Source organism: Harmonia axyridis, chromosome 6 (genome assembly GCF_914767665.1).
Source record: "Harmonia axyridis chromosome 6, icHarAxyr1.1, whole genome shotgun sequence".
NCBI classification, from domain to species: Eukaryota; Metazoa; Arthropoda; class Insecta; order Coleoptera; family Coccinellidae; genus Harmonia; species Harmonia axyridis.
This window is the reverse complement of record NC_059506.1, coordinates 39,343,508-39,362,264: the sequence shown is the minus strand read 5'-3', so window position 1 is coordinate 39,362,264 and position 18,757 is coordinate 39,343,508. Positions and strand designations below refer to the sequence as shown.

At 37.8% G+C, this 18,757-nt stretch overlaps 8 protein-coding genes and 1 long non-coding RNA gene across 9 annotated transcripts; 5 read left to right on the top strand and 4 right to left on the bottom strand.

The window, feature by feature from the left end:
* Positions 1 to 2: 2 nt before the first annotated feature.
* LOC123683358 lies at positions 3 to 1,265 on the top strand. Its single transcript, XM_045622354.1, has 3 exons — positions 3 to 300; positions 540 to 719; positions 775 to 1,265. Exons 2-3 carry the CDS (start codon positions 542 to 544, stop codon positions 951 to 953), a joined length of 357 nt encoding a protein of 118 aa, XP_045478310.1. The 5' UTR covers positions 3 to 300; positions 540 to 541; the 3' UTR covers positions 954 to 1,265.
* On the bottom strand, positions 1,151 to 2,166 carry LOC123683357 (histidine-rich glycoprotein-like). The gene is made up of 2 exons (XM_045622353.1): positions 1,788 to 2,166; positions 1,151 to 1,688 (listed from the first exon to the last, which is right to left on the bottom strand). The coding sequence occupies exons 1-2, from the start codon at positions 2,101 to 2,103 to the stop codon at positions 1,555 to 1,557; spliced, it is 450 nt and encodes a 149-aa protein (XP_045478309.1). The 5' UTR covers positions 2,104 to 2,166; the 3' UTR covers positions 1,151 to 1,554.
* A 751-nt stretch (positions 2,167 to 2,917) lies between these two features.
* On the top strand, positions 2,918 to 4,226 carry LOC123683350 (proline-rich receptor-like protein kinase PERK10). Its single transcript, XM_045622340.1, has 2 exons — positions 2,918 to 3,231; positions 3,539 to 4,226. The coding sequence occupies exon 2, from the start codon at positions 3,557 to 3,559 to the stop codon at positions 4,064 to 4,066; it is 510 nt and encodes a 169-aa protein (XP_045478296.1). The 5' UTR covers positions 2,918 to 3,231; positions 3,539 to 3,556; the 3' UTR covers positions 4,067 to 4,226.
* A 119-nt stretch (positions 4,227 to 4,345) lies between these two features.
* LOC123683347 (trichohyalin-like) lies at positions 4,346 to 8,816 on the top strand. The gene is made up of 2 exons (XM_045622337.1): positions 4,346 to 6,542; positions 6,612 to 8,816. Exons 1-2 carry the CDS (start codon positions 5,379 to 5,381, stop codon positions 7,932 to 7,934), a joined length of 2,487 nt encoding a protein of 828 aa, XP_045478293.1. The 5' UTR covers positions 4,346 to 5,378; the 3' UTR covers positions 7,935 to 8,816.
* A 189-nt stretch (positions 8,817 to 9,005) lies between these two features.
* On the bottom strand, positions 9,006 to 10,609 carry LOC123683349. Its single transcript, XM_045622339.1, has 3 exons — positions 10,164 to 10,609; positions 9,400 to 10,110; positions 9,006 to 9,317 (listed from the first exon to the last, which is right to left on the bottom strand). Exons 1-3 carry the CDS (start codon positions 10,498 to 10,500, stop codon positions 9,022 to 9,024), a joined length of 1,344 nt encoding a protein of 447 aa, XP_045478295.1. The 5' UTR covers positions 10,501 to 10,609; the 3' UTR covers positions 9,006 to 9,021.
* Positions 10,610 to 13,017: 2,408 nt separating this feature from the next.
* LOC123683353 lies at positions 13,018 to 14,067 on the bottom strand. Its single transcript, XR_006747969.1, has 2 exons — positions 13,509 to 14,067; positions 13,018 to 13,185 (listed from the first exon to the last, which is right to left on the bottom strand). It is a non-coding gene; the product is annotated as an uncharacterized LOC123683353 (long non-coding RNA).
* A 134-nt stretch (positions 14,068 to 14,201) lies between these two features.
* On the top strand, positions 14,202 to 17,029 carry LOC123683348 (proteoglycan 4-like). The gene is made up of 7 exons (XM_045622338.1): positions 14,202 to 14,708; positions 14,770 to 14,934; positions 15,329 to 15,603; positions 15,731 to 15,966; positions 16,023 to 16,242; positions 16,329 to 16,502; positions 16,560 to 17,029. The coding sequence occupies exons 1-7, from the start codon at positions 14,477 to 14,479 to the stop codon at positions 16,962 to 16,964; spliced, it is 1,707 nt and encodes a 568-aa protein (XP_045478294.1). The 5' UTR covers positions 14,202 to 14,476; the 3' UTR covers positions 16,965 to 17,029.
* Positions 17,030 to 17,166: 137 nt separating this feature from the next.
* On the bottom strand, positions 17,167 to 17,795 carry LOC123683352. Its single transcript, XM_045622342.1, has 3 exons — positions 17,667 to 17,795; positions 17,413 to 17,616; positions 17,167 to 17,356 (listed from the first exon to the last, which is right to left on the bottom strand). Exons 1-3 carry the CDS (start codon positions 17,698 to 17,700, stop codon positions 17,223 to 17,225), a joined length of 372 nt encoding a protein of 123 aa, XP_045478298.1. The 5' UTR covers positions 17,701 to 17,795; the 3' UTR covers positions 17,167 to 17,222.
* Positions 17,796 to 17,962: 167 nt separating this feature from the next.
* On the top strand, positions 17,963 to 18,659 carry LOC123683351. Its single transcript, XM_045622341.1, has 3 exons — positions 17,963 to 18,137; positions 18,188 to 18,369; positions 18,420 to 18,659. The coding sequence occupies exons 1-3, from the start codon at positions 18,047 to 18,049 to the stop codon at positions 18,612 to 18,614; spliced, it is 468 nt and encodes a 155-aa protein (XP_045478297.1). The 5' UTR covers positions 17,963 to 18,046; the 3' UTR covers positions 18,615 to 18,659.
* The last annotated feature ends 98 nt before the right edge of the window (positions 18,660 to 18,757 follow it).

Below are 18,757 nucleotides of genomic sequence, written 5' to 3'. Positions count from 1 at the left end.
TGATGGAGCTTGTTTTCATTGAACTGTACAGTTTTCATTTTCGTTCTTCATGCGACCTACTGAACGATGGGATAACAGCTTGAATTTTTCGAACTATCCTTGATCTCATGTCGCGGTTTTACTGTGGTTGGGACGAGCTGTTGTCTGTTGTTGTTATGACTCAGTACTTGTAGCAATTTAAATGATACTCGTTATCGTTTCGACTAATTGTGTGGTTGAATATGGTATTCCGAAAAGTGAACGTTGAGAATTGTAGATTTTGTTGATTGTGATACTGAAATTTGTGTCTTATTTCAGCTAGTGAGTATGAACTCCTCATTTGAAGGGTATAAGCACAATTCATTTGCCAAGTATTTCGATACCTACTTCTATATACACATAAAAGAATAAAAGACTAATAAAAATTGCATTGATGAGTGGTTGCTGACAGATAACCTCTGCTTTTGATAAGACATTTCGTATCTTTTTTCATACCTCCACTGTCATTTATTTCCTTAAATTCCTACGTTATTTTGAATAAATAACTGCTATGTAACTAGGTATGTGCGACTACGATGGAGGGTATTATGATGGTGGCTATACCGAAGATATAGTCACCCACGACGTGGTGCACCACGATATAGTCCATCATGACGTTGTCCATGACTACTACCCCCACCATGTGGACTACTGCGCTCCTCACATTGATGTTTTCACACCCGGTATAGGAATAGGAGTGGGTGAGTTGATAGAGACCAAGCCTGGGCCTTAAGCGTCAAATTTGACCTTTTGCAGGGGTTGGTGGTGGTTACGTTGGTCCAGTTATGACCCCTATGGCTCCTTATCCCCAACAAGTTGTGGGTTATCCAGCGCCTGCACCAGTTGGTGTCAGTTATATGCAAACTGCTCCAGCTCCTGTTGTTTACACCAGAGAACCCGAGGTCACCTGTTGTGCCACTTGTACCATCCTTTGAGGCACCTCTTCCTCTGGAATGACCTTGTTGAGTATCTTAATTGATTTGGTGGAAAGACTGGACAATCTCGAATTTTAAATTTAAACATGTGATTTTTCGAATAACGATATTGTACCTAGCTTTTTCTCTGGATTTTTGCACTTTAATAGCCTTTTAAATTTTTTGGATATTTACGGAGGTTTTAAGGAAATACAATATTCGAATAAAACATCTATATTTTTGCAATGTATTTATAAATAATTATCGTTACAAATTTAAAAATATTTGCTTATGTGATAACAAATTGTTAATAAAATGGTGAAAAACCCTGTATATAATCTTAAACTCTACAGTTTACCTATCTCTCCTCACAATAACTAAAGCAACTAACTATAAGCCCATGACATTCTAATAAAAATAAACATGTGCTTAAAATATAATTATAAATATCGAGAATACGCCAAACTTCATATGCTGTTCATCACAAACACGTCATTGAATTATTGCCTCGATATTCCATTCTTATGAATAATACTTTTCGAATAAAAGGAACATAATCATAAATAAAAAGCTTATATGCCGTTATTCCATTAAACCAATTGAACATATGGTGGATGCGCCTTCAACACTTGTGGTGTCCGCCGAAACCATGATGGTGGTGCATACCGTGGTGTGGATGATGATGGTGGGGTCCGTGATGACCCATCATTTTGTGATGTCCATGATGGTGCTTTCCCCAGTGTTTGTGATGCTTACCTAAAAAAAGTTTCAATTGATTTCATATTCTTATTTCAATTAAACTAGTTATGGTGGATGCGCTTAGTCTCAATAATAAATTACAATAAAAACACCTACCTCTTTTGAAAGGGCCGAATTTTCCGCAATGTTTCTGCTTTCTTCCTGGCCGTTCGCAGTGCTCTTCGTCCGAATTCACAATTTCAACTTCTTCAGATGCTTGGCATTGTTCGGCAACTTGAGAGTTTTCTTCTTGATGGCTTTCCTGGTTTCTTTGTTCTCCATCCAACCTCGTTTTCAGAAAATGTTTGAACAGTTCGAATAACAACTGTTTTTCATCGTTTCCGTAGTTTTTCATGTGAGGACCTTTCTGGTGTTTGAATTTTCGCTTGGGTTTTCCTTCTCCTTTGTGGCAACAAAAATGTGGGTTTTTCATTTTTTTATTCACTTTTGGTATTGATTACGAACGTAAACGGGTATACAGAATACAATATTATGATTCAGCAAGTGTCTTCTTTTATATATAGGAAAGTGAAATCTTGTTAGTTGGAGGGGATGAGTTTATTGAACCCATGTCAAAATATTATGAAATATGTTGCAAATTCAATTCAAGGTCAAGGCCATTACACCAAATGACGATATATTATGTAATTACGATAATCAAACAATTAACTTGGGAAAACCCTTTTCCATATCACCTATGAAGAATATCTCTTCAATTTAAATTGTTAACTTTAGAATGAAAGAGTCTCAACATTGTGTGTCAATACATTTTCACAAAGAAGATTATCTCTTCTGATTTAATAAGAGATAATGTTTTCTTTGAGTGATTGTTTTGAGAAAATGGTCAAGAATGTGCTTTTTTTCTTTTTTAAACTTTATACCCCTTTTTTGTTTTTTTTTTCGCCTTTTTCGCACCTGAATGCTGTGAATTATCTGTACCATTTGTAGAGCCTTGGGTGTCTGAAGATAAACTTGAAATAAATTCGAAACTGGACGGCTATACAATGTAATTCTCATATTTTGTGAAAATATAGAGAGTATAAAGGTACCTAACTTGTTTCAATTAATATCTAGTTGCAAAATTCGAATTTATCTCGCAGTATCATGCAAATTCATATACCTATGTATATTTAGAGAATTTCACAATGATTGCAGTCATATCACCTGTTATGTACACGTCATATCAAAACAAATAACCGCTGCATTACAATACAAAAACAAATAAGATAAAATATATAATTTCTCGGAATGAAATCAACATTTTTCATGTATTTTATCAACTGAATTCGTGTACTGCCGTGAAAAGATAATAGGCTTGTTTATCGTAAGAATTAAAATAATAAATTCGAATCCATTTGCTAAATTTCCGTTACCTGGTTGAAGTCGCACAAAAGTTTTTATCTAGTTATCTTCCCTTTTATACGCAATAGGTACTTGATTGTCTCAGATATGGAAATCGCCAAATACTCGATGAATTTCCACGATAGTGGAAATCATGGTTTGTGCTGCTTCGACTGAAGCTATTCCCAATTATTGTTCAAATCGACCAGAAAATCAAAAGGTGAGTGTTCTCTTATATTGATTTCCATTTATCTTTGCCTGAATGATCGATACAACGTTCTCTATGAGCAATTTGTAGTCTTTGAATAACATCATCATGGTGATTCGATTCTTTTCGAGATTATTGATTTTTGAACGATAATTACATAGAAATAAACTAATTATCTAACGACCTTATTCATGTTCTATCGATAACAAAATCTATGGATTAATAAAGTTATTGATAATTGTGAAGGTTAATAATTGAAATAATACTAATTTTGGTGGATGCGCAAGTTCATTCTTCATCATTGTTTCAATGTTTATAGGCTAGATCGATGTAACAAATGTCTTTAACGAGGTCCAATGGGGAGCTAAGGGTACAAATCGACGCGTCTGTTCTTGGATTGGAAGAAGCAGATGATCCTACAAAGAACGACCACAATCCAGGAATAACAAACTTCGATAATGTCTCACCAGCTCCTCCACCAATTCCACAAGAATCCCAGACAGCTGCACCTTGTCAACAAGGCAACCAACAATCACCAAGTGTGACGTGCTCAATAAACTTGCCACCGGATCCTCCACCATATTCTGACTTGCCGATTTACACCATACCTCTCTCAAGTCCTATATACGACCCTCCACCACCTTATGATCCGACCATGAGACGCGAAACCTTTGACCCTTCGGATTTCCCCTATCAGAGCTACCAACCTAGTCGAACTTCGAGATTCGAGTGTAAGCCTGATACTTTGGTCCCTCTGGGTTTTTGTTATTGTACTCTAGAACAACTGATTGTTACAATGGCAATTTTAGGAACATTTGTATTCTTAGGTTTGGGACAGTTCTCTTGAGAAAGTGATATATGTTATCCACTTTTGAGATAAGTATCTTCTCGATGTATTTATTACGTTGGAATGTAGACTGATATAGATGATTGTAAATATATTTGTGCACGAAGAGATTGTATCTGTATAGTCTATTAACAATAAAGTTTATGATTTTTAAAACCTATACCTATTACGAATGTTGTTCCTATTGTAAGTCTATTTGGATAGAAGAATGTGCATTTTTCATTTGGTATTATATTGTTGAAATATTAATTGAATCTCATACCTTTTGGATTCTTAAAAGACTTATTACCTTTCAACCATAAATTTATTTCAAATACAGAAATGATAGCCCATTACAAATTGTGTATAAAACATATGGGATGTTATTGGAATGGTATCTTATTTTTTTGGTGGTGGTTGCTTCTTCTGAGCTGGCTTCTTGTCTCCTTCTGCTTTTTTATCTTCCTTTTTGTCAGCTTTCACGTCTAGGTCCGATTTGCTCTTCTGAGCTTTCGGTCCTTTTTTATTTTTACCATCTCCTTTATTTGCTTCATTTGCTTTTTTCTCCTTCCGTTTATTTATTGCATTGACAATACAAGGATATATCTCCCAACAAGCGAGGCATATGAGACAACTAGCGCTGAATATACAACAACAAGATACGAGGCAAGCACACGCCATTTTATCAATAAGAAGTCTAGTAGTGTCTCAGATTTCGCAGCAAAAACATCGTTCGAACTTGAATCGAATTTGGTTTTTTATTTCGGGCTACTCACGATTTGGACAGGTTTGACACTTTTGACAACACCTCAATTTTATACAGGAAGAATACTGTTTTCTTCTAATGCTTCTAGTGGTACATCAACTTCTTCTTTTCTTCTGTTTGAAATTGATTCGATGCGAGTTATGGGAACATTTCTCCTGAATTTTGCCTATAATACAAACTTTTTTCCTGCAGAAATATACGGAACTATAGCAACTGGAATGTCTAGTAACGTCACATAAACTTCATCATTTCAATCCGTATGAATTTTCGACAAATTCCTCAAAATTCAAAGTGATGATTCTTCTGTTGATGACAACCTGCACGCTGCTCATGTTAGTCGATCTCTACTGTACCACAAAAGTGATGAGTTGTAACCTCAGATGCTGAAATTGGTTCTCTAGCTCAATCAGTATAAGGAATTTAAAGTGATGTTCGTTATTCTAATAACATCCTGTACACTTCTTCTTATGGTTAACATATGCTGTACATCTCAATTGTTCATAGATTCTCAGCAAAAAAGCTGATGGTTCATTTCCTCCTTTGACAATGTAAAAGCTCTACATTGAAATGGTAGCAGCAACTGCTACTACAATAATGGCAGGTACTTCAGCTGCTTTTTTCTGTCTAGGAGGCGTTTTCTGTTTATACATAACGACAATGAATAGGGTTAATGATGGAAGAGACCAAAGAAAAGATGAAAGTCAACAGTCCGACAATGAATGTTGTAGTAATAGAAGTACTGAAACAGATATGCAATTCGAGATGGGAGCAGGTGATAAAAATGGTAGAAAGAGTAGATCAAAAAATCTGGAGAATAATCAGGATTCAAGTGAAAAGAAAAGTGAACAGCAACGAAAAAAAGAGGATGAAAAAAAACTACAACAACAAATGAGAAGGGAAAAAGATGAAAAGGAAAAACAAAATCACGAAAAAAAATCCAGGGAGAGTGAAGAGAAAAAAAAGCAACAAAAAGAAAGAGAGCAACAAAGTAAAATAGATCAAGAGAAAAGAAAGAAAGAGGATGAAGAAAGAAAGAAACGATTACAAGGACAGAAACAAAAAGAAGATGAAAGGAGGAAAAAACAAGAACAAGAAAAAAGAAAGAGAGAAATTGACCAAAAAGAAAGAGACAAGCGCAAAAATGAAGAGAGAAAAAAAGAAGAACAAGAAACAAAGAAAAGAAAAGACGAGGAAAAGATAAGGATAGAACAAGACAAAAAGAGGAAAGAGAATGAAGAAAAAGATCGAAAACGGAATGACAGCGAAAGAAGAAGAAAACAAGAACAAGAACTGAAAAAAAGAGAAGATGAGGATAAAAAGAAAAAAGAGCAAGAGAAAAAGATATTAGAGGAAAAAAGAAGCAGAAGCGAGCAACAACATAAAGAGGAAATGAAAAGAATGGAGCAAGAACGAATAAAAGCTGAAAATGACGCGAAAAAACGTGAAGAGAATGAAAGGAAAATAAATGAAAAGGAAAAGGAGAACAGACAAAAACAAGAAGATGAAAGGAAAAGAAGAATGAAACAAGCAGAGGATAATCGTAAAAAAAAAGAAGAGGATGAAAGAAGAAGGGAAGAAAAAGAAAATGAGAATAGAAAAAAACGAGAAGATGAAGAAAAGCAAAGAATAAAACTAAATGAGGATAATCGCAAGAAAAAAGAAGAAGAACGAAAAAGAAAAGAAAATGAGGATAGGCAAAAAAGAGAAGAGGAGGAGAGAAAAAGAAAAGAAGAAGAACGAAAAAGAAAAGAAAATGAGGATAGGCAAAAAAGAGAAGAGGAGGAGAGAAAAAGAAAAGAAAATGAAAATACACAAAAACGAAAAGACGAAGAGCGGAAAAGAAAAGAGAGAGAAAACCAGATTAGACAGAAAAAAGAGGAGGAAGAGAAAAATAAAACCAAACAAGAAGCAGATAATCGTAAAAAAAGGGAACAACCAGAGGAGAAAGGGAAAAGAAAAGAAGATGAGAAAAGAAAGAAGACACAAATTGAGAATAAACAAAGAAGTAAAACGAATGAAAGTAATACACGTGATCAAAGTACATCTAGGGAAGAAGTTAAAATGGGGAATAAAAAGGAACAAGATAAAATGAAAAATCGGAAAGAAAAACGAGCGCCACGAAGTCAAGAACAGAGAGGAGACAAAGAAAATCAAGGTAAGGGAGATCATAGGCAATGCCAAAAAGATTGTTCAAAATACCAAAAATCGAAAGCCAGTCAAAATGAAAAAAGCACTGAAGGAGAAAAAAAAAGTTTCGAAAGTAAAAGTAAAGAAAAACAAACTGAAAAGGAACAGAGACGAAAAACGGAAGCTAAAGGAAAAGAACATAATCAACATCAGCAGAAAGTAAATTCAAGTAACAGAATTAAAGAAGAGCAACAAAGTAAAAATGAAGTTAAAAAAAGTCAAGAAGCTCGAAAAAGATCAGAAATGAATAAAAGCAACAAGGAACCTGCAAAGGCTGAAAAAAGAGACAAAAATAAGAAGGAAAAAGAGGAACCACGAACAGATGAATATCGAAGAAGTAAAGTAGCAGTAATAGATAAAAAGAATACATCAAGAGAAAAAGAATTGAAAACAAGAAAAAGCAATGAGATCACAAAATCCAATCAGAAAAGCGTAGACAAGTTGAGTAGTCAAGGAGGTAGTGATGCGCAGAGAAGTAAACATAACAGAACGATTGCAGAAGATAAAAATAGGAAGAATCAAGATCAAAAATTGGATAAAAAGAAGGAATATGGAGCAATAAGAAAGCAACAAGGTGACACAAGGAAAAACAGCGCAAGAACAATTAATATTGTGGAAAATGAACGAAAGAAACAAGAACAAGGAACACCAATGAGTGAAAAGAACAAAAATAATCAGCAGCTACAGAAAAAAGAAAGCAAAAACAATCAAAGAACTAAGGACAGTAGAGTTTTATCACGAAACCAAAGCAAGGATCGATTCGAAAATACGAAAAAAACCAGAAGTCAAAAAGAAATGCTCAACAGAAAGAGTAAAAGCTCAACTACAGGTTTTAAAGCAAACCAGAAGAAAACACATAAGAAAAATGTAGTTTGTATTCATTTGTCTGAATCCTGCTTAATTTATAAAAGGTATCTGACATATGAATTCGATTGAGTAATAAATTTTGTGCTTAGATCTCTCTGACTCTTTAATGACATAATTGACAAACTTTTCAAAATTTATCCTGATTGAAATTTGTTGTTTTCTTCATACCAAACATACTCAAACATTTCAATTCACTAGAAGAGCGTGAAGTTTGCTTTTAGATCGCAAGTATTATTTGTGAAAATCAGTTAAATAATACAATGTGTTGTATATCTGCAGCCACAGCAGCAGTAACAGTAGCTCTAATGTGTTTGGGAAGCATGTGTTGCACCTACGTAATAGTGAAAGAAGTATTCCCAAGGAAGAAGCGATGTTGTAAACCATTATAATCCAGAAAAACCTGCATCAATTTTTATTTAAACAATTAAAATGATATGTAACTCACGATAAGAATAAATTCTGATGAATAAAAAGGTACTGTAATACTAGGGACTCAATTGAATTCTTTGAATGTAACGAAATATGGGGAAATTGATTATTGTATTCTGGAAACGAATTTATTATAAAATGTTTGATATTCGATGAGATAACATAATTGTCATCACAAAGAATAATGAAGACATTTCTATGGTATTTGTCATTTTGACAATTCACGATAATTCGATTAAATTATTAGTGGGATCGAGAAGTTTTTCTCTGAAACTAGAAAATCTCAGTGTGGCAGTAATAATAAAGTAGATTCTTCAGAATGTCCTGTATCTGTGCAACAACAATAGGTGCTGCAGCACTCTTCATCATGGGCTGTATTTGCTGTGGCTGTATAGTGGTTAGAGAGTGCTTTCCAAGTAAGCAACATAACTGTAATAAACCAAGTGGAGGCGCACCATGATGATATCCTCATTCATTTTTTCTTGAATTATCTGTTTGAATGAATTAAAAGTATCCCTTGTCCATTGGATTTTTATTTCTATACTCACTGTGTATCACACAGTGTTAGGTAGAGAAAAAGTGACAGAGAGTTAAGAACTTCAGCATGCTTATTTACATTTAAATTTAGCCTGAACATCTTGAGTCCCTGAGTTACTCCTAAGCGTAACACAGCGATGACCCATTCAGAAAATGAGCGAATAATCAATCAACTGAGTTCAAAAATTCTTTATTCGTCAATTTCAGAACTTCTCGTAGACACAATATCGGACAACAAACTTCCCGAGGTGCAAGACTTAACATTATAATGTTCGGTCATGTGAATCTGAGAAAGCCTGGGAGCCCTGAAAGTGCCCTTTCTGACGTCTTCCTTGGTCTCCAGGTAACTCTTGGCGTTGGGTTTCAGCTCCCCAGCTTCCGTGAAGATGCCGATGGAGTTGATGAAGTTCTTATCCTTGCTGTTCAGATCCCTCTCGTTGAGATTCAGCGGATGCTGTTTCACCGGCGTATCTTCCTCTTCACATCCTGAAACCAAGTGATTTGATCTAGAGATCAAGACTAAGGAGGCAAGGAGACAGGATGAATGGTCCAAACCTCGACTTTGTACCTGAAGATGCCTCTCTATGGTCGAAATTTCCTTCGTACCGCCTTTCGTTGCCATAAGGCGAAGATGTTCTTTCCACATCATCTCTTTCGCTTCCTGCGTCGTCCAAGTTCAACTGCTCGCTGTCCTTGTCGCTCAGGATCACACTGCTGCTGGAACTGCCACTCCTGGAGATGTTCTTCAGGATGTTACCCTGGCTCACGAAGACACTCAGGGGGTTCTGTGGCTTTCCGAACATATTTCCATTTATTTCCGGCGCCATTCTGTTATTTGGCGATAAAAGACCAGGGATAGGATGCTTGTGTCGGCCAACGCTAGAGGAAGTTACATTAAAATTCGCGAAGCTGTGGTTTTGCCTTATAGATGAGTTCATGGCCGCAGCTGACGGACTGTAGCCAGGTTGGTCGTTTTGAGCGCGATTCGAGCTAGTCTGTCGAATGTTGGACTCGCTGAACCTTGCGGAATGTTTCAAAGGTGGGCAAAAGTTCGAGTATTGGGTTCTTTGTGATTTTTGAAGGTTCGTCTTTTTATGTGGATAGGTTCCGTATTGTGCCAATTGGATGTTTTTAGGTATGTTCTCCACGTCGTTTGGATCTTCTGTGGATTTGACGTACTGGGTTTGGCTCTTAACATCGACTACAATTTTCTCTTGGGGGAATTTGGTCTGGGAATACGAGTTTTTTCTTACAGGTTTGGTAGCATCCAAGTATCGATCTGTAATTGATTTAAAGGTAATATTTCTGTAAAGATTCACGATCAGTACTCACTATCTAGTTCTTGTAAGGTCACAAAAAAGGACATATAATTTGGAATGGGTGTGAAGTAGAAAGCTTCATCCATTTCCTTAACTTTTGACTTGCTCGACCTCTTCTTCAGATAGTCGTTCATCGCGTCATTCCATTTGTTGACGAAATCAACGGCTTTCTTGTAGTTATCCTGATCGTTCTTCGAGATCTTTCCGTCGATTACTATGATATGACTGCATCTTTCCCAGTCGATTTTGGGTGTTTGTGTACCGCAATTTTTTCGCTTCTGCATGCTCGACACCGAGGAATTTTGTGCCACTCTAGGCCTTCTCGAACTACCGGTATCTTTTGGTAACATCTCGTACTACGCGAAAATATCGAGACTGATAATTACATGAAATATTTATAACTTGTAATTTGACAGTTTTGATAAAACATTTCTATGATCTGGTTTGGGTAATTCTCTGAATTTCTACCTTCAGACTTTTGAGAGCACAAGTCCTGTAGATCATATTCTGTGTTATATCGTTGCTCATGTCAAAATTCATCCGAAAATCATCCTTTTCTTATGGTTAGAGTCATTCCCACCGAAAAATGAAGGAAAAATTAATAAATTGTAGAACCTAGATGACCATTTTCGAAAGATTTCCCCATGTTAGACCCTTTCAAATTCCTGCAGTATCAAGATGTTCTTCGTGACAGCAATGACAGTTGGCTCTACAATACTTGGGCTATCTTGCATTTATTGTTTATATATTTGCTACTACAATCCCAGGATGCAGGGTGCTCACAAAGGATGTCCTGGATGCAAGAGAGCGAACCGCAGATACAAAAAAAAACGAAGATGGATATCAGATTGTTGTAGATAATTTTAAGCCAGTATTAAATTGTATGAGTCGAATTATTTCTTTTTCCCAGCCTGGCCAGATCAAAATCATTTCACATTTGACAACAGTGTCTGGTTATGTCCTTATCATATAATGTCTGTCAAAATTATTCAGCAAAATCGACGAACTTTCGGAAAAATTTTGTGAGCTCCTAGAAGCGAAAAATTTTCTTTTCCCAAAATGGTTTGCTGTGTGGCAGTCACAGCAATGAGTGTTGCTGCAGCGGCTTTGCTCTGCTTGGGTAGCAGTTGCTGCACTTATATCATGATCAGAGAATGTGAAGAGAGGAGATGCACGCCAGGCTTCATCTGTAGTATAATGAATAGGCGCAGAGAAAATATGAATAGATGAAATAATAGCTGCAATATTTATCTCTGAAAATTATTTTTTGTGGACTGTACTGATATAAAATTAAAAGTGTCTTTCGATCTATTGGAATCTAAGTTCAGCCTTTATTTTGATTACTTTATTTTTAATCAATAAAAAGCTTTTGGTGATTGACATTTATTTAACAAAAAAATGCCAATTTACTAGAATATTTAGAAAGAGTTGGTGGTGTAGTTCAGCCTAAATTTTACGCATTTTTCTTTTTCAGCTTCATTTTCCATCAAATCTATTTCACAACATTCTTTTCTAGTTGATTTATTAACTCCTAAAACATAAACATACAGGAATAAAATTCCTCCTATTCCAAGAATAGTCATGGGAACACTCAAAAAAGCTAAACTAATAGGCATTTTTCGTCGATTTCGAAATAAATAATAAATTTGACAGAACTTTTGACTTGAAATAAAAGAATATCATTAATCAGAAAAATCCATTTATAATTTATCGGAGAAAATATTCACATATCATTATCGATTTTTCAATTATTCATTCTTCAAAACAATGTTTTAGTAGTTGCTGTATCACCTGTAAAATTTTGGGATTTTAATTCTTAAAACCACTTTAGCTATTGAAACTTACTTTTCGCAAAGCTCCTCAACATTTACATCCAAGGCCTTTTCTCTGAAGAAGGAAAAAACATCCCAGCGTGAGCAATGTTGTGCAGCACATACAAATAATCAGTGGACTCATCTGGATTTAGCTCTCTCGAATCTTTGTCTATAAACAAAAATAGAAAGCGCAGCCAGCACACAACATAAGCATCAAGAGAGGGTAAGGTATAAAGCAGGCAATCATGACTGAAAATTTTGTGAAACTCGCTGTTTTAAAAGTTCCTAAAACGACGCAGTGTCTATTTGACAACTAGAAAACGTGCAAAGCACACTAACTTGAAATACAGCTAAATTTTAATGTTATTGGAGATTTAAATGTCGACCACAGAATTTAATTCAGTTGGTTTCCATAGACCATGATAAGAGTAAATAAATATTTTTTTGAAAGACAATTAAAACACAGAATCAATTTCTACATCGAATTTATTCAAAAATTTACGATACCATTAAATTTTTGACTATCCTCCTCATTTCGTCGAAGGATCATATAAACCTGCAATGACAAATTGTGAATATTGATATTTTCTCAAGATTTAAAAGTTGCGTACTCACTTATCCCAATCTCAGCAGTGGCAAGCTTGTTTATACATGCAGTATACGCATGCCAAAACCATCACGGTCGAACCAATTGTAGCCATGAACATGCAGCACATTTTGGAGAGATACCAGAATTTTGCACAGGTCGAACCAAAGAAAAATGACTCAAATGACGCTAGAGTTCAAATGGATATGTCGAACTGAGCTGACGCAGTCAAAATACTTAAAATTTTGGCAGATTTTGACGTGAGATCATTAAGAATCTATCCAGTGTTCTCCTTGACAGCGATGCTTACGCCCTCTTCCTAAAATTCAAATAATTTCCAAAGTCAGATATTTTATTTTTCAATACAAAATTTGGTATAGGTACGATTTCAGAGAGGATTCAAATGGATCTCTCAATATAAGATACTTTTCAGTCCCCTCTGAACATCAGGAAATAAACATGAAAGATCAATCTCAGTTGTGGGTTACATAATTGTAACCTTCACTTCATTTAATATAAAATAAGAGGAGGTACACCAGAAAAATTTAACATTCTTCTAGCAGACACTTGGGGTTCTTGTTATCAAGCATTACCAAGCATTCGGTGATCACGTTTACAGTCATGCGAGTGGCAACCTGAAAGTTAAACACAGGGTGTCTCAAATTCCATAGGTCGAATCTAAGGCCAAATATCTAGGATGCCAAAGTTTCAGAAAAATTGAAGTTGTTTATTCATGTATGCTGCACCCTATGAAGGAGTTTTGGAAAAGGGTTACTCTCTCAAAAACACTCCTAGACTATCTAAATGGAAATGAACCCAAAGATAACCAAAGAAAATGATTGCTGACGTCTATACTAAGTGGATTCCTCAAAGACTCCTAATGACTTACGTTAAAGATCATCGATCAACACTATTTCCGAAACTGTAACACCCTGTGTTCAACTAGAAAATGTGGTACCTTCTCGATACTTGTCACGTGATCTCCTCCTTTCTTTTTCTCTACATCTTTCACGTTTGTCCCTATTTATATTAAACCTAGTACCTGATCCCGGTCCTGTGTTGATGTAGATGCAGTAACAGCATCCAATGAGCATCATGGTACCACCGATAGCAGCCACTATAGTTGTCATCATAACCATGTTGTTCTCTGTTGGAATGAGCACTTCCCAAAATTGCCCAAATTCTCGTCTTTTTCTCAAAATTTATGCGTGGTTTTTAATGAAAGTAATTTGGTTGATGCATCGATTTGATTTTTCGGAAAAATTTTGCAGCACTGTCATCGAAACGTCAATTGACTTTCGTTTGGGAAAGCAGATGCAATTTTCTTGAAGTAGGCAGCTATTCAATTCCCAGAATGAAGATAGATTTTGCAAAGATATATCCACCAAACAAATATTATGCATTGTTGACTAGCTACTAATTTAAATATTGTTTCTAGACTTCACAGATTCGCTTCTATTACCCGTAGATATTTTCATATTCGATAAATTAATACGCAATCAACATAACTGCAACAGATTTTATTTAATTTTTCTGAATTTTTCTATGGTGAAATATCAGCTTCATATTGGTGAAAAGTCTCAGATTTTCCTGTACCTTATTTTCATATGGTTCACGAAAAAAAAACTGGGAGGTCATGAAGTGTCATTGTTTCCAAGAAATGTCACTTTGAAAATTATCTGTTATAATTGCTCAAAATTCTTAGTGTTATGTTATATTGCTTAGTACTTCCAGGGCCCATACTTCTAATAGGTCTTTGTTTATTGTGCTTATATTGAGAAGAAAACACAGCTAGAAGGCAAACCTTCAAAAATGGTCATTGTCTACGCTTCTCTTGGTACGATACTAATAGCAACCTGCCTCTACTGCACATTCAAAGCATACTGCTTGTAAAATTACGTTACCAAAGAAAGTTGATCATCCAAAATGTCTAAAAAAATACAACCCCCGAAATCCAGACCTGGGTCAGCAGGTGCTCCAAGACCACGTTCGGCAGGGATCAAACCCGTGGCCTCTAAAACCTCCTCTCTAAAGCCTCCATCATGCCCGATGGCAGCGGAGAAGTTGAAGAAGCAAAAGAAGGAAAAACCAGCTGAAGCTGTGCCTAAAATCTACGAGAATCCAGCCTTCAGTATTCCTCTGAAGAAAGTCGAAACCAGTAAGTGATAGATAGGTTTGATCAGATTATGTTGATTTCGATTCTTTCTCGTCCAATACAGATCCTCTTCTGGCTGATAAGGATAAGAAGAAGACCATCAGGAGGAATATACCGCAGGGTGAAGACACGAAGGGCATTAAGAGCGTCCTGCAGGGTTTAAAGGATTCGCCAGACGTGACAGTTGCGGAGTTCATTGGGCTTGTGGCGCCCTACACCGGAGACAACGGTAAGGATCTTGAACAATTGTCATATTACTAGCAATTTTGGGCCTTCTATATGGCTCTTAATCCATTTTTGACCAATCTGATGGAGCTTTTCTGCAACCTGGTGTCTTGGCATTGATGCTCCCTCGATATCTTTCCAACTATAGTAAGTGTCGAGAAGGCTCAATTGATAGAACTCCTCTTGAAGGTGTTTTGGCTTACATAAACATCGAGCTCTCCTCAAGTGTCTTGGATCACCATCTGCTTTTGATATTTATGGTGATTGGAGCCTTTGTTCAGGAAATCTTTGTAAATAGGGTTTCTGTCGATTTTTCCATGAAGTAGGATGTTAGACAGTGGTTTTTACGCCATAAATTTGAGCCCAATAAATTCCAACGCGCCTCATATATGTTCCAGCTGAGGTCCTTCGGGCAGTACTCACCGACGACATGAACTCCTTCAGGGCGATGGCCCGCAAGATCTACGACACCATGACGCAAGACGTGAGCGACGTCCTCACCAACCAGCACATCCAGCTGAGGGAGTACGAACAGGAACGTACCACCATTTACACGGAAAAGATGATGCGCGCCATAAACGAGATCTTCGCCTACGCGCCCAACTTCGACTTCGAGGCCTACTATGAGGACAAGAAGGGATATCTGAACCGGCTGTTCCCCGTGCCCAAACTGGTAAACCTGTTTTTCTCTCCAGTCCAAAGTTTTCAATCCGAGAGTAATCTGTGGTATCTAACGCTACTCGTGACAAACCACAGAACTGTATATTCTTTTTCTTCCGTTAAACGGTCTGCGTTTCCAGCTGGAGCCAGACTCGGACGAGGCAGAGATGCACAGGAGGCAGCAGGCCTTCCACCGGCTGAACTGGCTCAGGACGGAAGGAGACAGGCTGTCGGCGGAGAACGAGAGGCTTCACCAGCGCCTCAAGGAGCTGAAACATGAGCAGATGGAGGAGATAAAACAGGCGGAGGAGAGAGAGGCGGAAGCGGAAGCAAAGAGGATAGAGCTGGAGGCGCAGGAGGCAGCCGTGCAGAAACAGTAAGGCCTAACGAAAGGATTTAAATATAAACAGTCTAATAATGTGCTTTTTACAGGTTGGAGGCGCTGACCGACAAGGTGGAGGAGACCATGATAGACACCGAGGCGGCCATGAGAGTGGCCGTGGACGAGGCCAACATAACGGCGCCGAAGAAGGCCGCTGCCAAAGGCCCCGTGAAGAGGAGGATGAAGAAGAAACCGGCGTGGGTGTCGGACAACGCGGCGGAGATAGAGGAGAAGGCGATAGAAGAGAACCTCATCGCCGACGGAGGTCAGGTGAGTATATCCTCTGAACAATTTAGTCTAATTTCTGCCAAACAACTCAGTTCAAACCATCATATCACAAATGTCGCTCCTTCAAGGTCCAACCAGAGAATTTGGCCGGGGTCATCAAGAAGGTGCGTTCCAAAGCTTCGAAGACGAGGATACAAAGACCCACGACTCCCGAAAAAGGACCCGCTCCTACCCAGGAGAAGTCTCCCTTCCACTTTTCGCCCATCAAGACCCCGCCCTCTAGAGCTCCGCCTCAAACAGAGGTAAACACCAGCGATAACCTCTTCAAGTCAATTAACTGTCAATCTTTTCTTCTACAGAAATCGCCCTTCCACTACTCTCCGCCGCCAGAGGTCAGGGTGCAGGCGCCAGAATCACCGGCACCGGCACCGAAGCCACCGCAACTGCACACGACAAGGCTGAGAACGGAGAAGGTGACGGTGAGGCAGAGGAGTCCGCAACCTAAAGCCTTTCTGGTTCCACCGGGAGGGGGCGGGGCCTCAGGTACTCCCCATCGTTCCCTCCTAGAACCCGGAGGCGATGACATCACGCCCACCTACCAGAAGCTGCAGACAACCACGCCTCTTGCACCGAGGAAAGTGGGGGGTACTTTGCCCACTCAAAAACCTACACACAGCAAAATTGCCATGCCTCAAACTCCACGTCCTGTGGAGAGGAGAGGAAGAGCTGGACCGCCAAAAGATACATGGGGAGGCTTCGGTTGAGGATTTTTACGATATCGGTCCAACTGTGAATTTATACGTTTGGTTCAATAAACTCGTTCAAACAAGTTGGCTATGGAGTCATAGATTGTCATCATAGAGATATCTCTATGGTTGTCATAGATCTAAAATCTTCTTTTTTTAAGTATGAACATGTATTGAAATATCAGTTATCCAAGGTATTTTAAAAACAGAATAACGACAGTTCGATACAAAATATATTTATTATCTGGTAAAAAATAGTCTCAAATGGTAATTGCATTATTCTTGTTGGTTTTGAAAGGCAGACACTATGTAGTATAGAAGTGGAATTTTCGATGTTTTGGCGTCATCCATCACTCCCAGCTTCGTTGTTAAAACGTCCCTTTCAAGCCTTTCTTTACCATGACCACATTCTGCAAAAAGTCGACACTTAGACAAAAACCAAGAAAGAAAATATAACCAGGCGTACCTGCTGTAAAGATCTGTTCGCTGTATAAGTATCCGTTCCAAATCATGTATTCCCTCATCAGCTCGTTGATGAGCTTAGTCTCTTCTGGTATTTTTGGTGGTTCATTCGAGATGTGGTTTTTGTTGAGAATCGACATAACTGCCGCTCTAAGTTCGGCTTTGAACTTTCCCAAGGTGCCATCGTTATGTAGAGACTCTTTCACAGCTGCAATATCACTTGTTTGGGAGTCTATTAATTCGATAAAACATAATTACCTTCTAACAAATCCATTTCTGTTGGTTCTGCCATGTTTCACCTCAACTTCTTTATTGAAATGCGAATTTAATCATCTTTGTTTGAAGTTTCCGTTGCTAGGCAACGGAACCACAGGTGGTATGGTACGTTAGCATTGGCTGCGTTCCGGAAGTGATAATATGGATAGTTGTTCCATTACTTGTATTATAATCACTTGGATATTGTATCTGATTGTTGCTTGCTGCCGAAGCAGTTGAACCATCGATATTGATGATATTATCGATCAAGTAGAAGTTTACGTGAAATTGTACATCATGTACGCCATGACTTTTTGACCGGTTCGACTCATTTCCTGTCATTTATCAATTCTCCAAATTCCCGTAACTAAAAATCATTCAAGATGAACGAGTCGCCGGAAGATTTGAACTATGATTGTAACTACAACATGTTCTTGGCGAAGACCATGCTATCAAACTTGTCTAAGAGCGAAGGTGTGTAAAGCAGGTACCGTTTAGACGTTTTTATTGCGTTTCCTTTGTAGATAGGCACAAAGCGGTGCGATGGATGAGGAAGTTGGCTCAGTGCAACAGATCTTTGGAAGAGATGAAACTAAGAAATGATTTCATGTATTATTTGGTGATCAACATACAATCGGGGGAGTTACAACCTCCTTTCACCGACAATCCGCCTCAAGCGCCTTTACCTACCATTGCTCATTTATTGGTAAGTACCTAGACAAAATTGAAATATCCCCTAGTTCCCTATTTTTCCAGCCAGGGGGAGTTGGCATCGATCTGGAAAAAGAGGCGGAATGGGCGGATCCAAAACATGGCGGTAAAGATCCCAAACCACTACTGTACGAGAATTCACCAGATGGTGGGGAATTTTTGGCCGCTCAGCCTGTACCAAGATGTGGAGCTTTTTGTTACTTAGCCGTTGTTGCCAGACCTAGCAATCTGAAAGATTAATGTATTCGCTCCAATATTTACGTCCCAAATAAAGTTCTAATAGTATTTTGTCTTCAAATGAATACTTCTCAATTTATCTACCTTTTACATGCTAACAGCATTGTGTTAGATACCCTTAACCCTTTTCAAATTTTTGTTTGGAA